The 21,546-nt window shown below is 58.9% G+C and overlaps 1 protein-coding gene across 1 annotated transcript; it reads right to left on the bottom strand.

The window, feature by feature from the left end:
• Positions 1-7,556: 7,556 nt before the first annotated feature.
• Positions 7,557-20,103, bottom strand: KCNK1 (potassium two pore domain channel subfamily K member 1). The gene is made up of 3 exons (XM_029047616.2): positions 19,561-20,103; positions 9,563-9,958; positions 7,557-8,263 (listed from the first exon to the last, which is right to left on the bottom strand). The coding sequence occupies exons 1-3, from the start codon at positions 19,913-19,915 to the stop codon at positions 8,001-8,003; spliced, it is 1,014 nt and encodes a 337-aa protein (XP_028903449.1). The 5' UTR covers positions 19,916-20,103; the 3' UTR covers positions 7,557-8,000.
• Between the last annotated feature and the right edge of the window lie 1,443 nt (positions 20,104-21,546).

The following is a 21,546-nucleotide window of genomic DNA, read 5'->3' as shown; positions in this document are numbered from 1 at the left end:
AATGGGGTGAAGAGCGAGGGGTGAGAGGCGTGAAGCCGGAAGGGCCGTAAGGAGGAGGGCGAAGGTGGGAACGGGGAGCTAAGGCGAGGGAGGGAGGGGACGGGGGCTCTAGAAGAGGATCCCTGCTGCCTCCCCCCGCCCCCCGACTCAATTCCTCCCTTCCGCCGGGGTCCCGGGGGTGTCCTGCTGCAGGGACCCCCTCCCTCCCTCCCTCCCGGCCTCCCTCCCCTCCGCCGCCCCCGCACTCACGTGGCGCCGCTGGGAAAGTCTCTGATCCCCATAGGGAAGAGCAGGTTGGGGAGGGGGCGCCCAGGCTCCAGGGTCCCGCCCCGCGCCGGGAGTTGGCGAGGACGAGGAGGAGGAGGAGGAGGAGGAGCAGGAGGAGCAGGAGGAGGAGCAGGAGGAGCAGGAGGAGGAGGAGCAGGAGGAGGAGGAGGAGGCGGTGGGGGCCGTGCGGATGATGCTCCGCTGCCGGTCCTCCCGGCCGCTCCGCCCTCCGGCGCCTCGCCCGGCCCGTCCTCCCGCCGCCGGCAGGGGGCGCCCCACCCCCGCCCGTCCCCCTAGCCGCCGGCAGGGGGCGCCGCTCCCCCGCGCCTCCCCTCGGCCCGTCCCCCCCACCGCCGGCAGGGGGCGCCGCTCCCCCGCACTTCTCTCCGGCCCGTCCCCCCGCCGCCGGCAGGGGGCGCCGCTCCCCTGCCCCTCCCATTAGGTACATCCTAATAATAATAATGTTGGTATTTGTTAAGCGCTTACTATGTGCCGAGCACTGTTCTAAGCGCTGGGGTAGACATAGGGGAATCAGGTTGTCCCACGTGGGGCTCACAGTCTTAATCCCCATTTTACAGATGAGGGAACTGAGGCACGGAGAAGTTAAGTGACTTGCCCACAGTCACACAGCCGACAAGTGGCAGAGTGGGATTCGAACTCATGAGCCCTGACTCCAAAGCCCGTGCTCTTTCCACTGAGCCACGCTGCTTCTCCACAATGTTGGTATTGGTTAAGCGCTTACTATGTGCAGAGCACTGTTCTAAGCGCTGGGGTAGTTACAGGGTCATCACGTTGGCCCACGTGAGGCTCACAGTCTTCATCCCCATTTTACAGATGAGGTCACTGAGGCCCAGAGAAGTGAAGTGACTTGCCCACAGTCACCCAGCTGCCAAGTGGCAGAGCTGGGATTCGAACCCATGACCTCTGACTCCCAAGCCCGGGCTCTTTCCACTGAGCCACGCTGCTTCTCATCATCATAATAATAATGTTGGTATTCGTTAAGCGCTTACTACGTGCAGAGCACTGTTCTAAGCGCTGGGGGAGTGACAGGGTCATCAGGTGGTCCCACGTGAGGCTCACAGTCTTCATCCCCATTTGACAGAGGAGGTCAAGGAGGCACTGAGAAGTTAATAATAATAATGGTGGTATTTGTTAAGCGCTTACTCTTTGCAAAGCACTGTTCTAAGCGCTGGGGGGTTACAAGATGATCAGGTTGTCCCACGAGGGACTCACAGTTCTAATCCCCATTTTACAGATTAGGTCACTGAGGCACAGAGAAGTGAAGTGACTTGCCCAAAGTCACGCAGCTGACAAGTGGCGGAGCCGGGATTCGAACCCATGACCTCTGACTCCCAAACCCGGGCTCTTTCGACTTCACTGAGCCACGTGGCTTCTCTACATGCTGATCAGGTCGGACACAGTTCCTGTCCTGCATGGAGCATACAGTCTGAGCAGGAGGGGGAAAAGGGATAATAATAATAATGTTGGTATTTGTTAAGCGCTTACTATGTGCAGAGCACTGTTCTAAGCGCTGGGGTAGTTACAGGGTCATCAGGTTGGCCCACGTGAGGCTCACAGTCTTCATCCCCATTTTCCAGAAGAGGTCACTGAGGCCCAGAAAAGTGAAGTGACTCGCTCTCAGTCACACAGCTCACAAATGGCAGAGCTGGGATTTGAACCCATGACCTCTGACTCCCAAGCCCGGGCTCTTTCCACTGAGCCACGCTGCTTCCCCCGTTTTACAGTTGAGGAAACTGAATCACAGAGAAGTGAAGTGACTCACCCAGGGTCACCCAGCAGGCCGACTAGAATCGATCGATCAATTAATGGCAGAACCCCGTGTTCCTGCCCCCCAGCCCCGTGCTCCTCCGGGACCCCAGTACAGTGCCTGGCACATAATAAGCGCTTAACCGATGCTGTAATTATGATTATTATGTATTATGATGATGATTATTATGATTATTAAATCACAGAGAAGGGCAAAAGTGCCGGAGGGCCGGGAGGGGGGACGAATAAAGGGAGCGAGTCAGGGGTAGGAGGAGCCGGGAGGCCTCCGGGCCTAATCACGACGACTGTCGGCAACCGTTTCCATCTGAGAGGTTGCCCTCTTCATACCCTTTTCCCCGTGTTCACCGGTCAAACGTGCTGCCCCCCACCCGCCCTCTCTCCAACACCACCCGCCCCATATGCACCCCCACTTGTACACCCATTGAGGAGCTCGCCCAAGCAGGTCTGCACGTTGGCACCCACCCACGCCCTGGCATACGCACCCGCAGCCTTCCCCACCCACCCGTTCCGGCACCACGATGCCACCGAGGCCGCGGTGCGGAGTTGAGGGGCGGACGGTGTTCCCGTCGCCCAGAATCGGTCCCGGGGGGCAACGCCGGGAAGAGCCCCGTGGTGGATTCTTGTTGCCTTTTTAGGGTTCGCCGACTGCAGACCCGAAATCACAAGGAATGGTCCGGACGTATGTGCGCACGTGTCACGCGTGCACGTATGTGTCTGGGCACACAGCGCGTGTGCGCATGGTGCGATACGGACGGAACCACGGGTCCCACACAAACCCAGCTCTCTCTCGTCGTGTCAAGAGGCGGAGCGGCCTAGCGGAAAGAGCTCGGGCCTGGGAGGCAGAAGACCTGGGTCCCAATCCCGGTTCTGCCACTTGCCCGCTGGGTGACCGCGGGCAAATCGCCTCGCTTCTCTGAGCCTCAGTTTCTCCCTCCATAAAATGGGGATTAAAACACCTGCTCTCTCTCCCCCTTCGACTGTGAGTCCCACGTGGGGACTGTATCCGACCTGATTATTTTGTCTCCGCCCCAACGCTGGATACAGCACTTGAAACACTGTGCTTAACGAAGTGCTTCTCTGGGTCTCAGTTACCTCATCTGTAAAATGTGGTTTGAGAGAGCCCCACTTGGGATGGGGACCGCGTCCAACCCACTCTGCTTGTATCCGCCCCAGCGCTCAGTACAGTGCCTGGCACATAATAAGCGTTTAACAAACACCACATTCATTATTGCTAAATACCACAATTTTCATTTTTAGTGTGACGTTTCTAGAAACGTGCCGACCCGGGATAATCCCTCCCGTTTCCCACCTCCGGTCCAGGCCCCTGACCGTAAAATCACCTCAGAGCCCACGTCCGCAGAACCCAAGCGGTGGCACGGATAATAATAACTAACCCTTACTTTGTGCCAGTCGCTGTACTGAGCGCTGGGGTGGATACTATGTGCCAGTCCCTGTCCCACATGGGGCTCACCATCTTAATTCCCATTTTACAGACGAGGTAAACGAGAAACAGAGAATTGAAGTGCCTTGCCCAAGGACGTAAGTCGAAGGGCTGGGCCGAAGGGAAAGCAAAAAGCTGGAAAACTCTTAGAATCCTTAGTCTTCTCCGGCCCCTAGGAGATGGTTTAATTTGTGCTTTTTAGCAGGTCAGAGCCCCAGCCCGCCCCATCTGTTTATTTTTACAGGCTCAATACGTGAACCCGTGCTGAGCCAACCGCTTCGCCGGGAGCCGGGCAAGCGGAAAACTCGGATGCCAACTCCAGCACCGTACCGGCTCCTTCATCCGTCCTCCCGACCCGGGGCAGTGGAAAAGGCATTTACCCGGCACCTACTGTGTGCAGAGCCCCGGACGTGGGTGCCTACTGTGTAGACAGCACTGGGCCGGGTGGCTCTTGTCCGTGGAGCACTGTGCCGGGCGCCTCCTGCTTGCCAAGTGCTTACAGAGTAGTCGTGAGAGCGGCAGAAGAAATGATCCTGTGTCGTGGAGGAGCGGGCACACATTATCTATAAGCCGAGCGAGCAGGAGGACCAACTTAGATCCAACTGGTAACCGCCTGGGAGCGGAGCTGGTGAACCAAAGACGCGATCGATACTCCGCACACGTAGTAAGCGCTCACGGTGACCGCTGGGGCCTCCGCCCTTCCCAGAGGGTCAACAAAGCCCACCTCCGGCCCAGAGCCGGTTTGCCTCTCCGGGGAGGGCTTCCAGGCGACACCGAGCACCGACCACCCCAGCGATCAGGTGGCTGTGCCCCAAATGGCAGACGTGGTGGGGAAATCTAGGATCCCCCTCCCGGAAGGCCACCGTCCTCCGGGGTCCCGGCGCCACGGCCCTTCCGGGCACAGTCCCCCCTTGTGGGGTGAGAACGTGACGGCTGGACACGAGAGGGAGGGCCGCCGCGGGGGAGCCGGAGGAGGCCACGATAACAGCCCGAGATGCCCCTTCCTGGGGTCGGCTCGTCCACCCTGGCGTGGGACGGGCCTTGAGGGTCTCCTGCCGTCCACCCGGAGGGTCTCAGGAGCTCGGGCCGCCCTGGACAGCGGCGGCGGAGGGATGACCAGCTTGGGTTTCCACCTGCATGGTGGGAACCCGGCCTCCGAGGCCCCGGGGACGGTGGCGGCGATGACGCTCCTTATCGAAGGCACGGCTCCTCCAAGAGGCCTTCCCTGACTAAGCCCTCATTTCCTCTTCTCGCTCTCCCTTCTGCGTCGCCCTTCTTTTTTTCCCTTTATTCAACCCCCACCCACTCCCAGCCTCGGCCCCACCGCACTTATATCCAGATCCCTCATTTATTTATTTCTATTAATGTCTGTCTCCCCCTCTGGGCTGTCATCTCGTTGAGTGAAGGGAACACGTCCACCGACTGTTCTGTCTTACCCTCCCTAGGGCTTAGTACAGTGCTCTGCACGCAGTAAGGGCTCAATCAATACGACTGCTTGATTCCAACCGGAGAAGTGGCGCAAAGGAAACTCAGGTTCTAGCCCCAGCCACCCCCGGCCTGCCAAGTGACTTGACTTCTCTGAGCCTCCATTTCCTCCTCTGTAAAATGGGGAGAAGATCCCAGTTCTTCCTCCGTCTCAGACTGGGAGCCCTGTACTAAGCGCTCGGTACAATGCTTTGCACACAGTAAACGATCAATAGATACGACTGAATGAATTGTATGGGGCCGGGACCGATTGGATTACCTTGAATCTGCCCTACCGCTTAGCACATAATGAGCGCTTAATACAGGCCAACCATTAGTAGTACTTTTTTTAAAACGGTATTTGGTAAGCGCTTACTATGTGCCAGGCACTCTACTAAAGAGTAAATGGGATTGGGCACAGTTCCTGCCCCACATAAAGCACAGTCTTAATCCTCATTTTCCAGATGAGGTATCTGAGGCACAGAGAAGTAAAATGACTTGTCCAAGGTCACCCGGCAGACAAGTGGCAGAACCTGGATTAGAACTCAAGTCCTCCGACTTCCGGGCCCGTGCTCTTTCCACTAGGCTACGTTGTTTTTCTACTTACTGAGCCCCCCCCCCCCCCCCCGGGTGCAATGCGCTGTTCTGGGGAAAGGTCAACGCAGAGAAGTCGACGGTTTCCTTGTCTTCAAGGGGGTGGCGCTCTGCCCTGGGGAGGCGCGTAAATATACGCACGACAGAGAAGTCACAGAAAATAACTTGGCAGAGAGTAGGTGTTAGAACAATATCACTAGGATTAGTGTGAATGGGCCACAGCCTGGCTGGAGGGGGTTTGGGGGGACAAGATGGTGGGCTGTTGTCCGGGGCAAAGCTAATGATCCGATGACCTCCGAGCTCAGGCCCGCTGTGAAAGGGAGTGGAGTTCAGGACTCTATCTCTGACAAGAGCACCAGGACGCTGAGACGAACTGGATGCGGGCCGCCCTCCCGTCTCTCCCCCGATGACCCAGCCCGGCTCGCCCCCCACTCCTGTCTCTTCCCAGGCTGGGCCCCTCCCTCGGTGATCCGACCTGGATTCTGTTGCCCAGTTGGAACTTGCCGCCCTCTGGACCCAACAGGTCCCTTCCCTGGTGCATCGCCAACTCCCCGTCTGCCATTCAGGGTTTGTGATTATCAAACGTGGGTCCCGGCAGGCTCAGCGGAAAAGGAAGTCATCTCACTGAACCCCTGCCTCCTCGCAGAACGGCCCCTCGTCCTCTCCAGGTGCGGCCGTGCCGTCAGTCTTCCCAACCCCACCTCCACCAGGCTGGGGCTGGGGTCCACCTCCAGTGGCCACTGGAGGGTCAACGGTAGCCGGACTGATCTCTTCGCACGAGGAGCCCTGAGAAAACGCCGGCAGGTCAGTGAAAGCTCCTTAGAGCCAGAGCAGGGGGTTGTGTTCAGTGGAACAGCTTCGCTCATTTCAGTTTCCAAGGCCCTTCCCTCCGCTTTTAAATAATAATAGTAATAATTATGGAATTTAAGTGCTTACTATGTGCCAAGCACTGGGGTAGATACGAGGTGATCAGTTGTCCCAGGTGGGGCTCACCATCTTAATCCCCACTTCACAGGAGGAGGTAACTGAGGCACAGAGAAGTGGCCTGCCCAAGGACACACAGCAGACAAGTGGCGGAGCCGGGATGAGAACCCACGTCCTCTGACTCCCAAGCCCGGCTCTTGCCACTAAGCCGTGCTGCTTCTCGATTTATTTCTCCATTTAGAGAGAAACCGTAATGATACTACTACTACTACTAATAATACCAGTAGCAGCAGCATCTGATGGTCTTCTTGGCTCAGGGCACTGAGTGAGGCACTTGGAAAAGACCGATCTGCTTTGGAACCGGGTCGCTCACTACACTGTAAACTCCTTGAGGGCAGGAATTCACATTCGATCGAATGAATGAGTGAGCGAAAGAAATTATACTCTGTGCCCTGTACAAGCAGTGGTCTGTAGACTGGAGGCCCTTTACCTAGTAGGTACCCAGTATCATCCTCAGTACCTAGCCCGGTGTTGTGCCTCCAAAGGCGCTCAGAACAGTGTTCTGCTTCCAGCTGAAAGCACTAGCATTGCTGTGGGAAGGTTTGAGCACCCTGGTGAACCTCCAATCTTTCTGTTCCCAACACCGGCCCTGGGGGAGCTGGGACCGGAAGGAGAAGCAGGATGGCCTAGTGGACGGAGCCCGGGCCCGGGAGTCGGAAGGATCCAGGTTCTGATCCCGGCTCCGCCACTCGTCTGCTGGATGGCCTCGGGTAAGTCACTTCACTTCCCTGTGCCTCCATTACCTCATCTGCAAAATGGGCATGAAGACTGAGAGCCCCGGGCGGGTCAGGGACCGTGTCCGACCTGATTAGCTTGTATCTACCCCGGGGCTTAATACGGCTCTTGACACACAGAAAGAGCTTAACAAATACCCTCATGGCGATCATTAATTCTGTCACCAAGAAAATACCGCCTCCCACCGCCCCTCCCCGGGTTCGCGCCCGCTCCCGCCCGCCGAACCCTCCTCCACGCCGCGCGTAGGAGTCGCTCGCGTAAAGACAAATCTAAGACAAAAGACCATGGTGCTCTACAGATCTGGGTTCTGCTGTTGTGTGGAGTTGGCGCCCTCGACGTCTATACAGGCTATAAACATATTTATACTTCATATGTACACAGCGGTCACCGTTCTTATAAATAGCCAACTTAAATCAGGGTCTACAAAAATAATCCCTCGGCGGGGGCGGCACGCGCAGGCCGCGGGCGCCCGCCGAAGCTCCCCAACGCCAGGTGTGGGGCGGCGTCCTCAGACCCCCCTCTTCCGGTCAATGCAAAGGCGAGCTCTGTAGTGCTAGCTAAAAGATCTCGCCGTCCCCGCCCGCTACTCCGCTCCGAGACGGCCGTCCCCACCGTCCAAGCGAGGCCTCCCCGTCTCCCGCCAGGTACCGTCGGCCGACCGGCTGACCGGCCGCGACCTCCCGCTCCGGACACGCTCGCGGGGTCGGACGGCGCCGAGACGGCGGCGCTACGGGTCGGGCGAGCCGTCCGGGGGCGGAGCCGACCGGGCGGTCACGTCGGCCTGCTCGGGCTTCTGCTCCCCCTTGGCGTCGGCGACCCGTCCGGCGACGGAGGAGAAGGAGAGCTGGTCGTGGTCCAGGATGTGCATCTGGTCCTCCTCCTCCTTGTCTTTCTTCACGTAGAACATCTTGCGGAACTTCTTCAGCTCATGCAGCTCGCAGAAGGTCTCCAGGACCACGAGCATCGCGATGAGGCCCAGCAGCAGGTAACCTGGGAATGACACGGACGGAAGTGGCTTACCCAAGGTCACACGGCACACGGGTAGTAGAGGTGGGATTAGAACCCAGGTCCTCTAACTCCCGGGCCCTTGTTCTTTCCACAAGGCCTTGCAGAGTTGCTTCGAGGGCCACCCCCCATCAAAAAGAAAAAAAAGCCACACCAGGGTTGCCACTTGCCAACCGAGAGACCAACCCCCACAAGAGACTGGGAAAGCCAAAAAAAGATTCAGAGTCTAACGAAAGAAGCTCAGAGAGAGACCTAGCTCTGGACTGCTGCGTGACCTTGGGAGAGTCACTTAGTTGACCATTCTGGGCCCTGGTTTCCCCATCTCTACGGGGGAAGTTCTAGGCAGCGGAGCCTAGCGGACAGGGCGGGGTCAGGGTTCAAGTCCTAGCTCTGCCCCTGGCTTGCTGTGTGATCTCAGGCAAGTCACAACCTCTCTGGGCCTCAGTTTCCTCATTGTAAAATAGGGAGACGATACCTGCTCTCTCTCCTTCTTAGACTGTGGGAAGGCGATCATGCCCTATCTGATTATCTCGTTTTAGTAAAACTTACGTACACGGTCCCTTTCCTTCTTCCCCTTACCCGCAAATTATTTCAGTGTCGACCTCTCCCACGGGACTGTCGGCTTCTTGAGGGCAGAGACCGTGTCTACTAACACTACTGCTCTCTCCCAAGCACTTAGGACAGTGCTCTGTACCCAGAAGATGATCAGAAAACCTGCTGATTGATTATCCCAATGCTTAGCCCACTGTTAATGTTGAATACATTCCTTGTCAAAGCGCCTGTTCTTAAATCCTGGCCCAAATGTTACTGCAAAAATTAGGAAAGTTTAGATTCTTTCCCCGGACTCCAGCCGTTCGCATTGCCAAGGAAAAGGAGGGGACCGTAAGCTCACCTTCTAGACTGTAAGCCTGTTGTGGGCAGGGAACGTTTCTGTTTTATTGTTGGGTCGTACTCTCTCAAGTGCTTAGCTCAAGGCTCTACACACACGAGCCCTCAATAAATGCAATGGATTTTTTTTTACGGTCTTTGTTAAGCACCTACTATGTGCCAGTCACTGGTCTTAGCACTGCTGTGCGACCCCGATCCGGCCAATCGGCCTCTCTGGACATCAGCATCCTCCTCTGTGCGGTGGGGACCAGATCCCCGTTCTCCCTCCCTCGGACGCCGTGCCGGAGGAGGAGGAAGCCGCGGAGACCACCGGCAGCGACCGTGGCTCCCGCCCCTCGATTCCCGTCGCGGGGGAGAAGGGAGACGGCCGGGGGTCCCCCTCCCGCGTCCACTCACAGGTGATGCCGATTTTGTACAGCTCCCGGAATTTCTGGTTGTAGCCCTCGCCGGGGACGTAATCTCCCAGGCCAATGGTGCTCAGGGAGATGAAGCAGAAGTAGAAGGACTCCAGGAAGTTCCAGTCATCCTCCAGGGCGGAGAAGATGGCGGCGGGGATGAAGAAGAAGCAGGAGACGGTGACGAAGCCCAGGAGCACGGCGTGGGCGCCGGCCACCAGCTGCTTGGACAGGCCCCAGCGCAGGTGCAGGTAGAGCACCGGCCGGCGCGTCACGTGGACGATGAGGCGCTGGACCACGGCCGTCAGGAAGAGCAGGGTGAACGGGATGCCGATGACCGAGTAGACGATGCAGAAGGCCTTTCCCCCATCTGACAGGGGCACCGTGTGGCCGTACCCTGGGAGGAGGGAAGAGAGGACAGAGCGGTGGGCGGGGGAGGAGGAGGAGGGAGGAGGAGGAGGAAGGGGGAAAAGCATCAAATGAACCAGGCATCTGCGAGCGAGCGCCAGGAAACCGCATGGGATGTGGGACCGTTAGCCGGGAAGCTCCTCGAGGGCGGGGATGGGGGTCTTTTCATTTGAATGTGCCACCCCCCAGTGTCCTACACAGAGCAGGTGCCCAGCGCAGCGTTCTACAGTGCAGCCCCTCTGAGTGGGACACGGCGCCCCAGTGGGAATTCCGCTCCAGCAGGGAGACCCAAGCAAGTGCCCGTCCCTGCCCGGCTCACTCCGACGTCGTCGCCGCCATCTTGGCCTGGACCCCGGGGATCTGGAATTCAACCCACTTGTCCGCTGAGCGAGCTTGGGCACGTCACTTAACTCCTCTGGGCCTCAGTTACCTCATCTCTAAAACGGGGATGAAGACCGGGAGGGGGCTTTTGAAGTTCCCAAGCCGGAACGGCCAACCGGAGCCGGGGGTGAGAGAGCGGGGGGATTCTACGGAGGGGACGCAGCCCGCCGGAAGGACGGGCTTCAGAGAGCCAACGGGTCAAGGAGCTGCCATCTTGAATTTTTGGAAGCTCTCGGGTCTGGTCAGAGACCCAGAGGAGCAAAGCTGCCCAGCTCACACAGCTGTGGAGACCACCACTCCCTTGCCCCCTGAGGAGAGGGCACCGACGTCCCCAGCACTCAGCACAATGCACTGCACCCGGCGGACGCTCAGTACGTTCTAATCGATTCACCGGAGTTCGGGAAGCGGCAAACTTCCACGGCCCGCACCCCCTGAACAGGCCCCAGACTGCCTCAGCACACTCCCTGTACCAAACGCACACGGTCCTTCTGCAGGAAACGGCCCAGGGTGTAGGAGAGAAGCCTTCGGGTCTGCTTGCATTTTAACTAGGGGATGAATAATTTATTCAAGTTCTAACGAATGAACCCTTGGAAAAAAAAAAAAAATCACCCGGCAGACACCTCCTCTACCTTTGAAAACGTGTGATGGAGCCCACATCCGTCACGAGCCGCTCCCGGGTTTTTAAATCAACCCGTAAAAATGTTAACCCAGACTAGACGCTGTGCCCTTGGCATTTTCGCTTCGCCTGACGAAAAACTCCTGAAAGATCCCTTCTCGGATTACCACAAGGAGCTGTTTATGCGATCCGATCTGCTACTGCACCCAAGCGGGATTCTGTATCGTCGGGATCCCAGAGCAGACCGTCGGGGGAGTCAAGTCCTCATCCCAACACTGCCCCGACCTGCTGTGTGACCTTGGGGCAAATCATTTCACCTCCCTGGGCCCCGGCTTCCTCATCTGTGAGAGGAGGATAATAACCTTCCGTCCCACCTTCCCGTACGGCTGGGACGGAAGGAGAGACGGGATGAAGCGGGGCTGTGGAAAACTCAAGAGCGCCAGACAAAATCGGACGGTTATAATGACGTGCACTCCCTCAAGAGCCAAGAACGGCGCTCTGTAAATAGTAAGCGCTCAGTAAATACCACTGACCGATTGTTTGGTTGGAATCTACCAATATTTACTGAGGACCTACGGTGAGCAAAATGCCCCGTCGGGTGCCCGCCCCGCGTAGAGCACCGTGCCGGGCGCTTGCCACGCGCAGAGCACTGTATTAAGCCCTTTCCACTGAAATCCCTACTCTCGGGATTGGGCTCGGAGTCATTAACACAGAAAACAGGCCCCACTGGAAGACGGATTTGGGAGAGCTGAGGTTAATCCCGCCCGGGCAGTGATTCGGCCGGCGCCAGCGGAGCCGGTAGGTGTTTGGTGTCGCCCGAAGATCTGCCTCTCCTCTCCTTCCGCCTCCGCGGAGCATTTATTGACACCTGGCTTCGGGCGAAGGTGCCCCCTGCCACTCCGCACCCCCCACCCCTCTCGCAGAAGAGCCAAGATCACCGCCAGGCACCTCCCCCTGTGCCCCACGCGCAGCGGGCGGCTGGCTCCGGTTAGGAGCGGGGGGCGGAGCGGGCCCGGACCCGAGGTGCCCGGGACACTGCTTCCGCATAACTCCAGGTCTCCCCGGCAACCGCCCCGGCCTCCGCCTCTCCGTCGGGCCACCCTCGGATGGCACCGGGCCACCTGGCCACTCCTCGTTGCCACCTGCTCCCTCTCTTCCTTATGGCGGCTCTTCCTTCTCCTGCCCTCTCGCCCCGTTCTCCTCGGTGTAGACGGCGCGCGTCTGCAGTCAGACTCGGACGTGGTATCTGTTAAGCTCTCGCTACGCGCTAAGCGCCGCGGGAGGCACGGGGTGATCGGATTGGACGCCGTCCCCGGCCCACAGAGGGCTCGGGGCTCACGAGGGAGGGACGGCAGGAATCCCCTCTCCATTTTAGAGAGGAGAAAACAGGTCCGGAGCGGTTCGGTGACTTTCCCAAGGTCACCGGGCAGGCACGCGGCAGAGCCGGGTGGCACGTGACGGGACTTGAACCTGGGTCTCCCAGTCCCAGAGTCCGGCAGAAGGAAGAAGCTTACAGCCTAACGGCAGAGAGAGGCTGACGGATATGAATTATTTACCAATAGTGAGAGCAGGAGGAAGAAACGGAGATAGGGCAGGTAGTGATAAAAGAACATCAGGGTGAAAACAGAGAAGCAGCGGGGCTCAGTGGCAACAGCCCGGGCTTGGGAGTCAGAGGTCATGGGTTTTAATCCCAGCTCCGCTTGTCAGCTGTGTGACTTTGGGCAGGTCACTTAACTTCTCTGGGCCTCGGTTACCTCATCTGTAAAATGGGGATGACCGTGAGCCATCACATCATCGTATCCTCCCAGCGATTAGCACATAGTAAGCGCTTAACGAGTGCCATTATTATTAATAAATATTGGTGACGGGGACAGGCGCTAAATGAGTACGGGAAGCCTAAGAAGTGAACTGGTCTAGAATAGCCACCATCCCAATAATCCTAAGAACTGTGATACTCATTAAGCACCTGCTCTAGACTATGGGCTGAGGTAGACACAAGATGATCTGGCTGGATGCAGTCCCTGTCCCACCCGGGGCTGACAGGCTAAGGGGGAGGGAGAACAGGTAATGAATCCCCATTTTATAGACGAGGAACTGAAACCCAGGGAAGTGACTTGTCCAGGGTCAAACGGCAGGCAAGCGGCAGAGCTGGGACGAGAACCTAAATCCTCTGACTTCCGAGCCCGTGCCCTTTCCACTAGCCCACACTCTCTGAATTCCTGAAAAGCTTTACTTTCTCCCAAATCACATCCTCAATCACGAGCCCCCCCCCCACCTTCTAGACCGTAAGCCCGCTCTGGGCGGGGATTGTCTCTCTTTATTGCTGAATTGTACTTTCCAAGCACTTAGTACAGCGCTCCGCACACAGTAAGCGCTCAATAAATACGACCGAATGAATTCGATGAATGAATGAGCTGGGTTCTGCTCCCACAACACCTCCGCACGGTAAGTCGAGGCAGGGACGATTTCAGAGTTTACCGAGAAGCCAACCGAAGCGCAGAGAGGGTCAGTGACCCGCCCCAGGTCACGGAGCAGGCCACCGACAGAGTTGGGACTAGAACCCGGGTCTCCCGACTCCCGGGCTCTCTCCGCTAAGCCCCTCTGCCTTCTACGGTCGATGGCCTCGTAGCCCCAACTCCGTTGCCCGGTTGTAGATCCAAAGGGCATCACCGACCCAGGGAACTCACGTTGACTGAACGTGCCGGACCCGCAGGGAATGCAGGGGAACGGTCAGAACCCGTGAACCACACGGGCCGTCCCGGCGTTTGCGGATGATATCCCGGGAGACGCTGCCAGGACACCGGAAAAACTGGCTAGGCGGGAGGAAGGAAAACATTTCACCGCGTAGGCACGGGGATGGGGTCCAGAGAGGGGGTCCGAGGAGGGGCGGGGGACGGGAGGCCGAAGAAGGAACCGCAGTAATTTCATAAGAGTCCGGCGGGAAGTGGGAATGGAGTGAGGGGGGTGGGGGGGGTTCGTCCGGACAGATCGCGTCACTGTGGGAAGCCCGGCAGGGTGTGGGAAAAGAGACCGACGGGTCATTTAGTCGGTTGGAGGGCGGGGTGAGGGAGGAGGGGAAGGGGAAGGTGCAGATCCCTGCCCCGGGTTATTTCTGGAAAGAGATTGAGTCTCCTAATGCTACTGGACTCCCGCAGGCCAGCGCCCTGTCCGCATCATAATAATAATGGCCCCTGATAGGCGCTTACTATGTGCAAGGCCCTGTTCTAAGCGCCGGGGCAGATACGAGGTAATCGGGTTGTCCCACACGGGGTTCACAGGCTTCACCCCCGTTTTCCAGGTGAGGTCACCGAGGCACAGAGAAGTTGAGTGACTCGCCTCGAGTCACACAGCTGACAAGTGGCAGAGGGTGGGATCGGTGTCACGCTGGCCAGGCGGCTTCTCTGTCAGGGCATTCTGTCCCCCGGATTCCACGCAGGCTGAAACACAGGCAGGTCCGAAGAGGGGAAATAACAATCCAGTGTGTGCCCAGAGCAGGTAAGAAAAGGGGAAGGGGACGAGTCTCTCTGGATTGAAGGAGGCCGGTTGGAAGAGGAGGAGCAGCGTGGCCTAATGGGTAGAGCACAGGCCTGGGCGGCTTGTGTGACCCGGGGCAAGCCACTCAACCTCTCTGAGCCTCGATGACTTCACCCGTAAATTGGGGATTAAAACAGGGAGGCCCACGTGGGACCCGGACTGTGTCCGACCTGATTAACTTCCGTCTACCCCAGTGCTTAGTACGGTGCCCGGCACGTAGTAAGCACTTAACGAATACCCTTTAATAAAAACAGCAGCCGGAGGGCAGGGATCGTGCCTACCAACACTACCGTACTCTTGCGAGTGTTTAGGACAGCGTTCCGCGCACGCTGAGTGCGGAGAGACAGCACGGCCCAGTGGACGGAGCACAGGCCTGGGAGGCAGAAGGCCATGGAGTCTAATTCCGGCTCCGCTCCCTATCCGGCGTGTGACCTTGGACAAGTCACTTCTCTGGGCCTCAGTTCCCTCATCTGTAAAATGGGGATTAAGACGGTGAGCCCCACGTGGGACGGGGATCGCATCCAACCTGATTTGCTGGTGTTCCCTCCCGGCACTTAGTACAGCGCCTGGCACACTGTAAGTGCCTAACTAACACGATCACCGTGATCGCGGATCAATGCCGCCGACTGGCCGATCGGCTGATCGAACGAAAGGAGAGGGGGAATATCAGCCCAATCCAACCCTCTAGGCAACAGGCGGGGGCCGTCTCCTCTGAGGATTCAGTGCAACAGTCCGGTCGATTCATTCGTTTGTTCATTCAGTCGTATTTACTGAGCGCTCACCGCGTGCAGAGCACCGTACTAAGCGCTCGGGAGAGGACGATGCAGGCGACACCACGGTCGGCCGAGCGTCTGGCCGGTGACGGGCCCGACGGACTCCGGCGTCGCCGTCTGGGGCTCCTGACGTCACTGCTTCGGCTGAAGCGACGAAAGACTCCGAGCTAAGTTCGATTCGCGGATCCGAGAACTGCCCAAGGACGGCATTTGCCTGGAAAGTCAGAATTCGCTCCCGCTTTCAGGGAGTGTCCTAGCCACCCCTCCGGGTGAAAACCGAGCCCCACAGCCCCGAATTCCCTCCTCTCCGCCAGCGAAGGCCGGGGACCGAGCCCAGGAGCGGGGCCGAAGGGGTCCCCGAACTCGAGGGTCCCCTCCGCCCGCCCCCTCACAGCGGAGAGCGGGTCTCGGGGGGGCGGCAGGGGTGGAGGGTCATCCCTGTAAGCGCTCAACGAATACCAACATTACTGACAAGCAGCGTGGCTCAGTGGAAAGAGCCCGGGCTGGGGAGTCAGAGGTCATGGGTTCTAATCCCTGCTCCGCCGCTTGCCAGCTGTGGAGTCACTTCACTTCTCTGGGCCTCAGTGAACTCAGCTGGAAGATGGGGATGAAAACTATGAGCCCCACCTGGGACCACCTGATCAAGCTTAGAACAGTGCTCGGCACAGAGTAAGCGCTTAACAAATACCGACATTATTATTATTATCCCAGCGAGGTCTCCCCCTTCCTCACGGGGAGGCGGTCCTCTGGAATTCCCCTTTCTGGGAGGCGTGGAACACGCTGGCCGGTGGACGAAGGCACCGTGTAGGCCCGGCGCGGGGAGTTCACAGGTGAAACTGCCTCCTTCCCTCTCCTAGAGATCTCCTGCGGTCATGGGTTCGAATCCAGGCTCTGCCACTTGTCAGCTGTGTGACTGTGGGCAAGTCACTTCACTTCTCTGGGCCTCTGTGACCTCATCTGGAAAATGGGGATTAACTGTGAGCCTCACGTGGGACAACCTGATGACCCTGTATCTCCCCCAGCGCTTAAAACGGTGCCCTGCACATAGTAAGCGCTTACCGCATAGCGACATTATTATTAATGTTTCCTTTTCGGGAAGGGACGGGGCAGGGCGGGCGGGTTCGGAAGAGTTAACGGGCCAGGCAGACGGGATTTGGCTCTTTCTGTCGGGAGGGAGATTGAGATTCCGGTCCGGACAGCGGCAGTGAAACAACTGACTCACTCCCAGAGCCGCAACTCCGGGGGGGGGGGGGAGGCACCATCATCCCCACGGCCGGAACGCGGGGACGCCGGCCCCCCTCTTGAGGACCCACCGACCCCCCCAGACCGGGCGAGGGGTCAGGTCAGCTCCAGGAATCCCAAACTGGGGAGTTAAAGCTGGTCTCGGCCCTGACCGCCGGACACGGTCTCCCTCCGGGGCTGGTGGTTGACCTCTCGCCCTAGAGGGGGGTGACCACAGCTGGGGACCCCCATCCCGGGCCGCTAAGGGGGCTGGGCCCCCCGGGGCGGCCCCGTCCCCGCTTACCCTCGGGAGGAGGGCGCCCCTGACCCGGGGGAGGGGGTGACCGGGGCCCGGGGGGGGGGGGGGTTGGCCAGGTTTGTAGCGGGGAGGGGCGACCCCCGGGCCCGCCCCCTCTTCCAGCAAACGATCTCCCCGGTGACCGCTCCGGCTCTGCGCTATCTCCCTGGCATCGTCCGGGGGCCGGGGGGGGCGGGGGGCTGCGGTGCGTCTCCCGCGGCGCGGCTTAATGGAAAGCGCCCGGGCTTGGGAGTCCGGGGTCACGGGTTCTAATCCCCGCTCCGCCGCCCGTCTGCTGAGCGACCTTGGGCAAGTCACTCGACTTCTCCGTACCTCAGTTCCCTCCTCTGTAAAATGGGGATGGGAGTCCCACATGAGATGAGCCGATCACCTATCTACCCCCGCGCTTAGAACAGTGCTTGGCACATATAGTCAGCGCTTAACAAATATCATTATTATCACCCCCGGGTGGGTAGGGGAGGGTGGGGGGCCATGCGGGGATCTGTGTCTCCCCTGGGCGGGAGGGGAAGGCGGCCTGAGTTGCGGGGAGCGAGGGGCGCTGGCTAGAGCCCGGGCGTCACAAGGTCATGGGTTCTAATCCCCACTCCGCCACGCGTCTGCTGTGTGACCTTGAGCAAGTCACTTCACCTCTCTGGGCCTCAGTTTCCTCATCTGTAAAATGGGGATCGGGACCGTGAGCCCCACGTGGGACAGGGACTGGGTCCAACCCGACTTGCTTGACATCTACTCCTTTTAACCTCTTAAGAGTCTTTAGGGGTGTTCTCACTGGATTGCGGATACTTGTATCCACCCCAGCGCTTAGTACAGTGCCTGGCACATAGTTAAGCGCTTCGCAAATACCATAATAATAATAATAATAATAATACAGAAGGTCATGGGTTCTAATCCAGCCACTCATCTGCTGTGTGACCTTGGACAAATCACTCCACTGTGCCTCCGTTTCCTCACCTATCTAAAGGAACCTGTGAGTCCCACGAGGGGCAGGGACCGCTCAGTACAGCGCCTGCTTCATGAGGCTCAATCATTCATTCATTCATTCCATCGTATCTATTGAGCGCTTACTGTGTGCAGAGCACTGTACTAAGCGCCTGAAAGTACCAAATGGCAACGGAGACAATCCCTAACCGACAACCGGCTCACATAGTGAGCACTTCATTCATTCCAACGTATTTACTGAGCGCCGAGCGGGTGCGGAGCACTGTACTGAGCGCTTGGAAAGTAGAATAGGGGCATAAAGGGAGAGACCATTCCTCCCCATTCATTCATTCATTCATTCCATCGTATTTACTGAGCACCGAGTGGGTGCGGAGCACTGTACTGAGCGCTTGGAATGTAGAATAGGGGCATAAGGGGAGAGACCATCCCTACCCATCCAGTCCTTCCATCGTATTTATTGAGCGCCGAGTGGGTGCGGGGCACTGTACTGAGCGCTGGGGAAGTAGAATAGGGCCTTAAAGGAAGAGACCATCCCTACCCCTTCTGCATTCATTCATTCCATCGTATTTACTGAGCGCCGAGTGGGTGCAGAGCACTGTACTGAACGCCGGGGAAGGAGAAGTGGGCCGAGGGGATCGGAGGAGTGTACTGAGCACCGGAGAAGGAGAAGAGGGCCGTAAAGGGAGAGACCATCCTTATCCTTCCTGCATTCCTGCCTGCCTTCATTCCATCGTATTTACTGAGCGCCGAGGGGGGGCGGAGGAGCGTACTGAGCGCCGGAGAAGGAGAAGAGGGCCCTAAAAGGGGGACACCAACCGGACCCCTTCCTGCATTCATTCCATCGTATTTACTGGGCGCCGAGGGGGTGCGGGGCAGTGTACTGAGCGCCGGGGAGGGAGAAGAGGGTCCTAAAAGGGCGAGACCATCCCTACCCCTTCCTGAATTCATTCCATCGTATCTGCTGAGAGCCGAGGGGGTGCGGGGCGCCGTACTGAGCGCCGGGGAGGGAGAAGAGAGCCATGAAGCGGGAGACATCCCTACCCCTTCCCGCACTCGTTCCATCGTATCTACTGAGCGCCGAGGGGGTGCGGGGCGCCGTACCGAGCGCCGGGGAAGGAGAAGAGGGCCGTAAAGGGGGAGACCATCCCGACCCCCTTCCTCCATTTTTCATTCATGCATTCGTTCACTCATTCCATCGTATTTACTGAGCGCCGAGGGGGTGCGGGGCAGTGTACTGAGCGCCGGGGAAGGAGAAGAGGGCCGTGAAGCGGGAGACATCCCTACCCCTTCCCGCACTCGTTCCATCGTATTTACTGAGCGCCGAGGGGGTGCGGGGGGCCGTCCTGAGCGCCGGGGAAGGAGAAGAGGGCCGTCAAAGGGAGGGACCACCCGGACCCCTTCCCGCATTCGTTCCATCGTGTTTTCTGAGCGCCGAGGGGGTGCGGGGCGGTGTAGCGAGCGCCGGGGAAGGAGAAGAGGGCCGTAAAGGGGGAGACCATCCCGCCCCCCTTCCTCCATTTTTCATTCATGCATTCGTTCACTCATTCCATCGTATTTACTGAGCGCCGAGGGGGTGCGGGGCGCCGTCCTGAGCGCCGGGGAAGGAGAAGAGGGCCGTCAAAGGGAGAGACCACCCCGACCCCTTCCCGCATTCGTTCCATCGTGTTTTCTGAGCGCCGAGGGGGCGCGGGGCGGTGTAGCGAGCGCCGGGGAAGGAGAAGGGGGCCGGGATGGGGGAGACGGCCCCGACCCCTTCGCGCCCCGGTCCCCTTGGGGAGGCCGGGGGCGGGGCCGGGGGTCGTGCGGCTCACCGGTGGTGGACAGCACGGTGCTGGCGAAGAAGAGGGCGGAGGCGAAGTCCCAGTTCCAGTGTCCGGAGGCGTTGCGGAGGACGGAGACGCCGTAGCCGCTGGCCTCCAGGACGCGGGCCAGGAAGCGCTCCAGCTGCGGCTCGGCCAGGCAGCGGTGGTCGGCCAGGAACCGGCGTTTCAGGGCCCGCAGCTCCTGGCGCAGCAGGTCCTCGTGGGGCAGCTCCACCGACGAGAAGACCACCGCCCCGAAGGCCAGGTACACCGAGTAGCCCAGGGCCAGCAGGCCGAAGCACCAGGCCGAGCGGTGCCGCTCCACCAGTCGCCCGCACGAGCTGCCCGCCAGCCACTGCAGCATGGCACCGGACCGGGCACCGAGGAGGGCACGCTCCCCCTCCTCCGGCTAGGCCTCGGCCAACCCTCCGCCAAAAACCAAATCCCCCCCGATGGCTCCCCCGACCCGCGGCCGGTCCTGGGACCCTTCGGGGCTTTGTTTCCACCTCCTAGTCCCCGCCCTCTCCTCCTCCCTCGCCGGCCCTTTTCCTCTTTCCTTTTCGGTCGCCGCGGTGGCGCTGACGTGGTGTCCAGACCCTTCCCCGCCCCCCGAAAGATTCATTCATTCAGTAGCATTTACTGAGCGCTTACTATGTGCAGAGCACCGGACTAAGCGCTAGGAATGAACAGATCGGCAACAGAAAGAGACAGTCCCTGCCCTTTGACGGGTTTACGGCCTAATCGGGGGAGACGGACAGACGAGAACAATGGCAAGAAAGGAGCATCTACTATGTGCCCGGCACTGAACTATCAAATCGATCCCCACCCCCCCCTCCCGGGGATGGGGATGGTGCCCCGCCCTGCCCTCCCTCGCTTGCCCTGGGGTTTGCATCGATAATAAGGTAATAATCATAATAATAAGGTTGGTATTTGTTAAGCGCTTACTATGTGCCGAGCACTGTTCTAAGCGCTGGGGTAGACACAGGGGAATCGGGTTGTCCCACGTGGGGCTCACAGTCTTCATCCCCATTTTACAGAGGAGGGAACTGAGGCACAGAGCAGTGAAGTGACTTGCCCACAGTCACACAGCTGACAAGTGGTAGAGCCGGGATTCGAACCCATGACCTCTGGCTCCAAAGCTCGTGCTCTTTCCACTGAGCCACGCTGAGCGCCTACTATGTGCAGGGCACTGTTCTAAGCGCTGGGGGAGATACAGGGTCATCGGGTGGTGCCACGTGAGGCTCACACTCTTCATCCCCATTTGACGGAGGAGGTGACTGAGGCCCAGAGAAGCGAAGCGACTGGCCCACAGTCACCCAGCTGACAAGGGGCAGAGCTGGGATTCGAACTCATGACCTCTGACTCCCAAGCCCGGGCTCTTTCCACTGAGCCACGCCGTTCGTACTCCCGGCTCTGCCGCTTGTCAGCTGTGTGACTGTGGGCCAGTCGCTTCGCTTCTCTGGGCCTCAGTCACCTCCTCCGTCAAATGGGGATGAAGAGTGGGAGCCTCACGTGGCACCACCCGATGACCCTGTATCTCCCCCGGCGCTTAGAACAGTGCCCTGCACATAGTAAGCGCTTAACAAATACCAACATTATTATTATTATTATTATTGTTACAAGGTGATCGGGTGGTCCCACGTGAGGCTCCCAGTCTTCATCCCCGTTTTCCAGATGAGGTCACTGAGGCACAGGGAAGTGAAGTTCATTCATTCATCCAATTGTATTTATTGAGCGCTTACTATGTGAAGTGATTTGCCCAGACACACAGCTAAGCGGCAGAGTGGGGATTCGAACCCATGACCCCGAACCCTCTAGAAAAGCAGCGTGGCTCAGTGGCACGAGCCCGGGTTTGGGAGTCGGAGGTCATGGGTTCGAATCCTGGCTCTGCCCCGTGTCAGCTGTGTGGCTGTGGGCGAGTCACTTCACTTCTCTGGGCCTCAGTTCCCTCCTCTGTCAAATGGGGATGAAGACGGTGAGCCTCCCGTGGGACCA

This window comes from Ornithorhynchus anatinus, chromosome 19 (assembly GCF_004115215.2).
Source record: "Ornithorhynchus anatinus isolate Pmale09 chromosome 19, mOrnAna1.pri.v4, whole genome shotgun sequence".
Classification (NCBI taxonomy): Eukaryota; Metazoa; Chordata; class Mammalia; order Monotremata; family Ornithorhynchidae; genus Ornithorhynchus; species Ornithorhynchus anatinus.
This window is presented reverse-complemented; position numbering and strand designations above follow the sequence as displayed.

Excerpts from the sequence above, each read along its gene's own strand:
- KCNK1 (XM_029047616.2), bottom strand. The coding sequence starts at position 19,915 with ATGCTGCAGTGGCTGGCGGGCAGCTCGTGCGGGCGACTGGTGGAGCGG. Across the intron at positions 9,959-19,560 it reads CACCGTGCTGTCCACCACCG|GGTACGGCCACACGGTGCCC; the intron begins GTGAGCCGCACG and ends CCCTCCTCCCAG. Across the intron at positions 8,264-9,562 it reads GTACAAAATCGGCATCACCT|GTTACCTGCTGCTGGGCCTC; the intron begins GTGAGTGGACGC and ends TGTCATTCCCAG.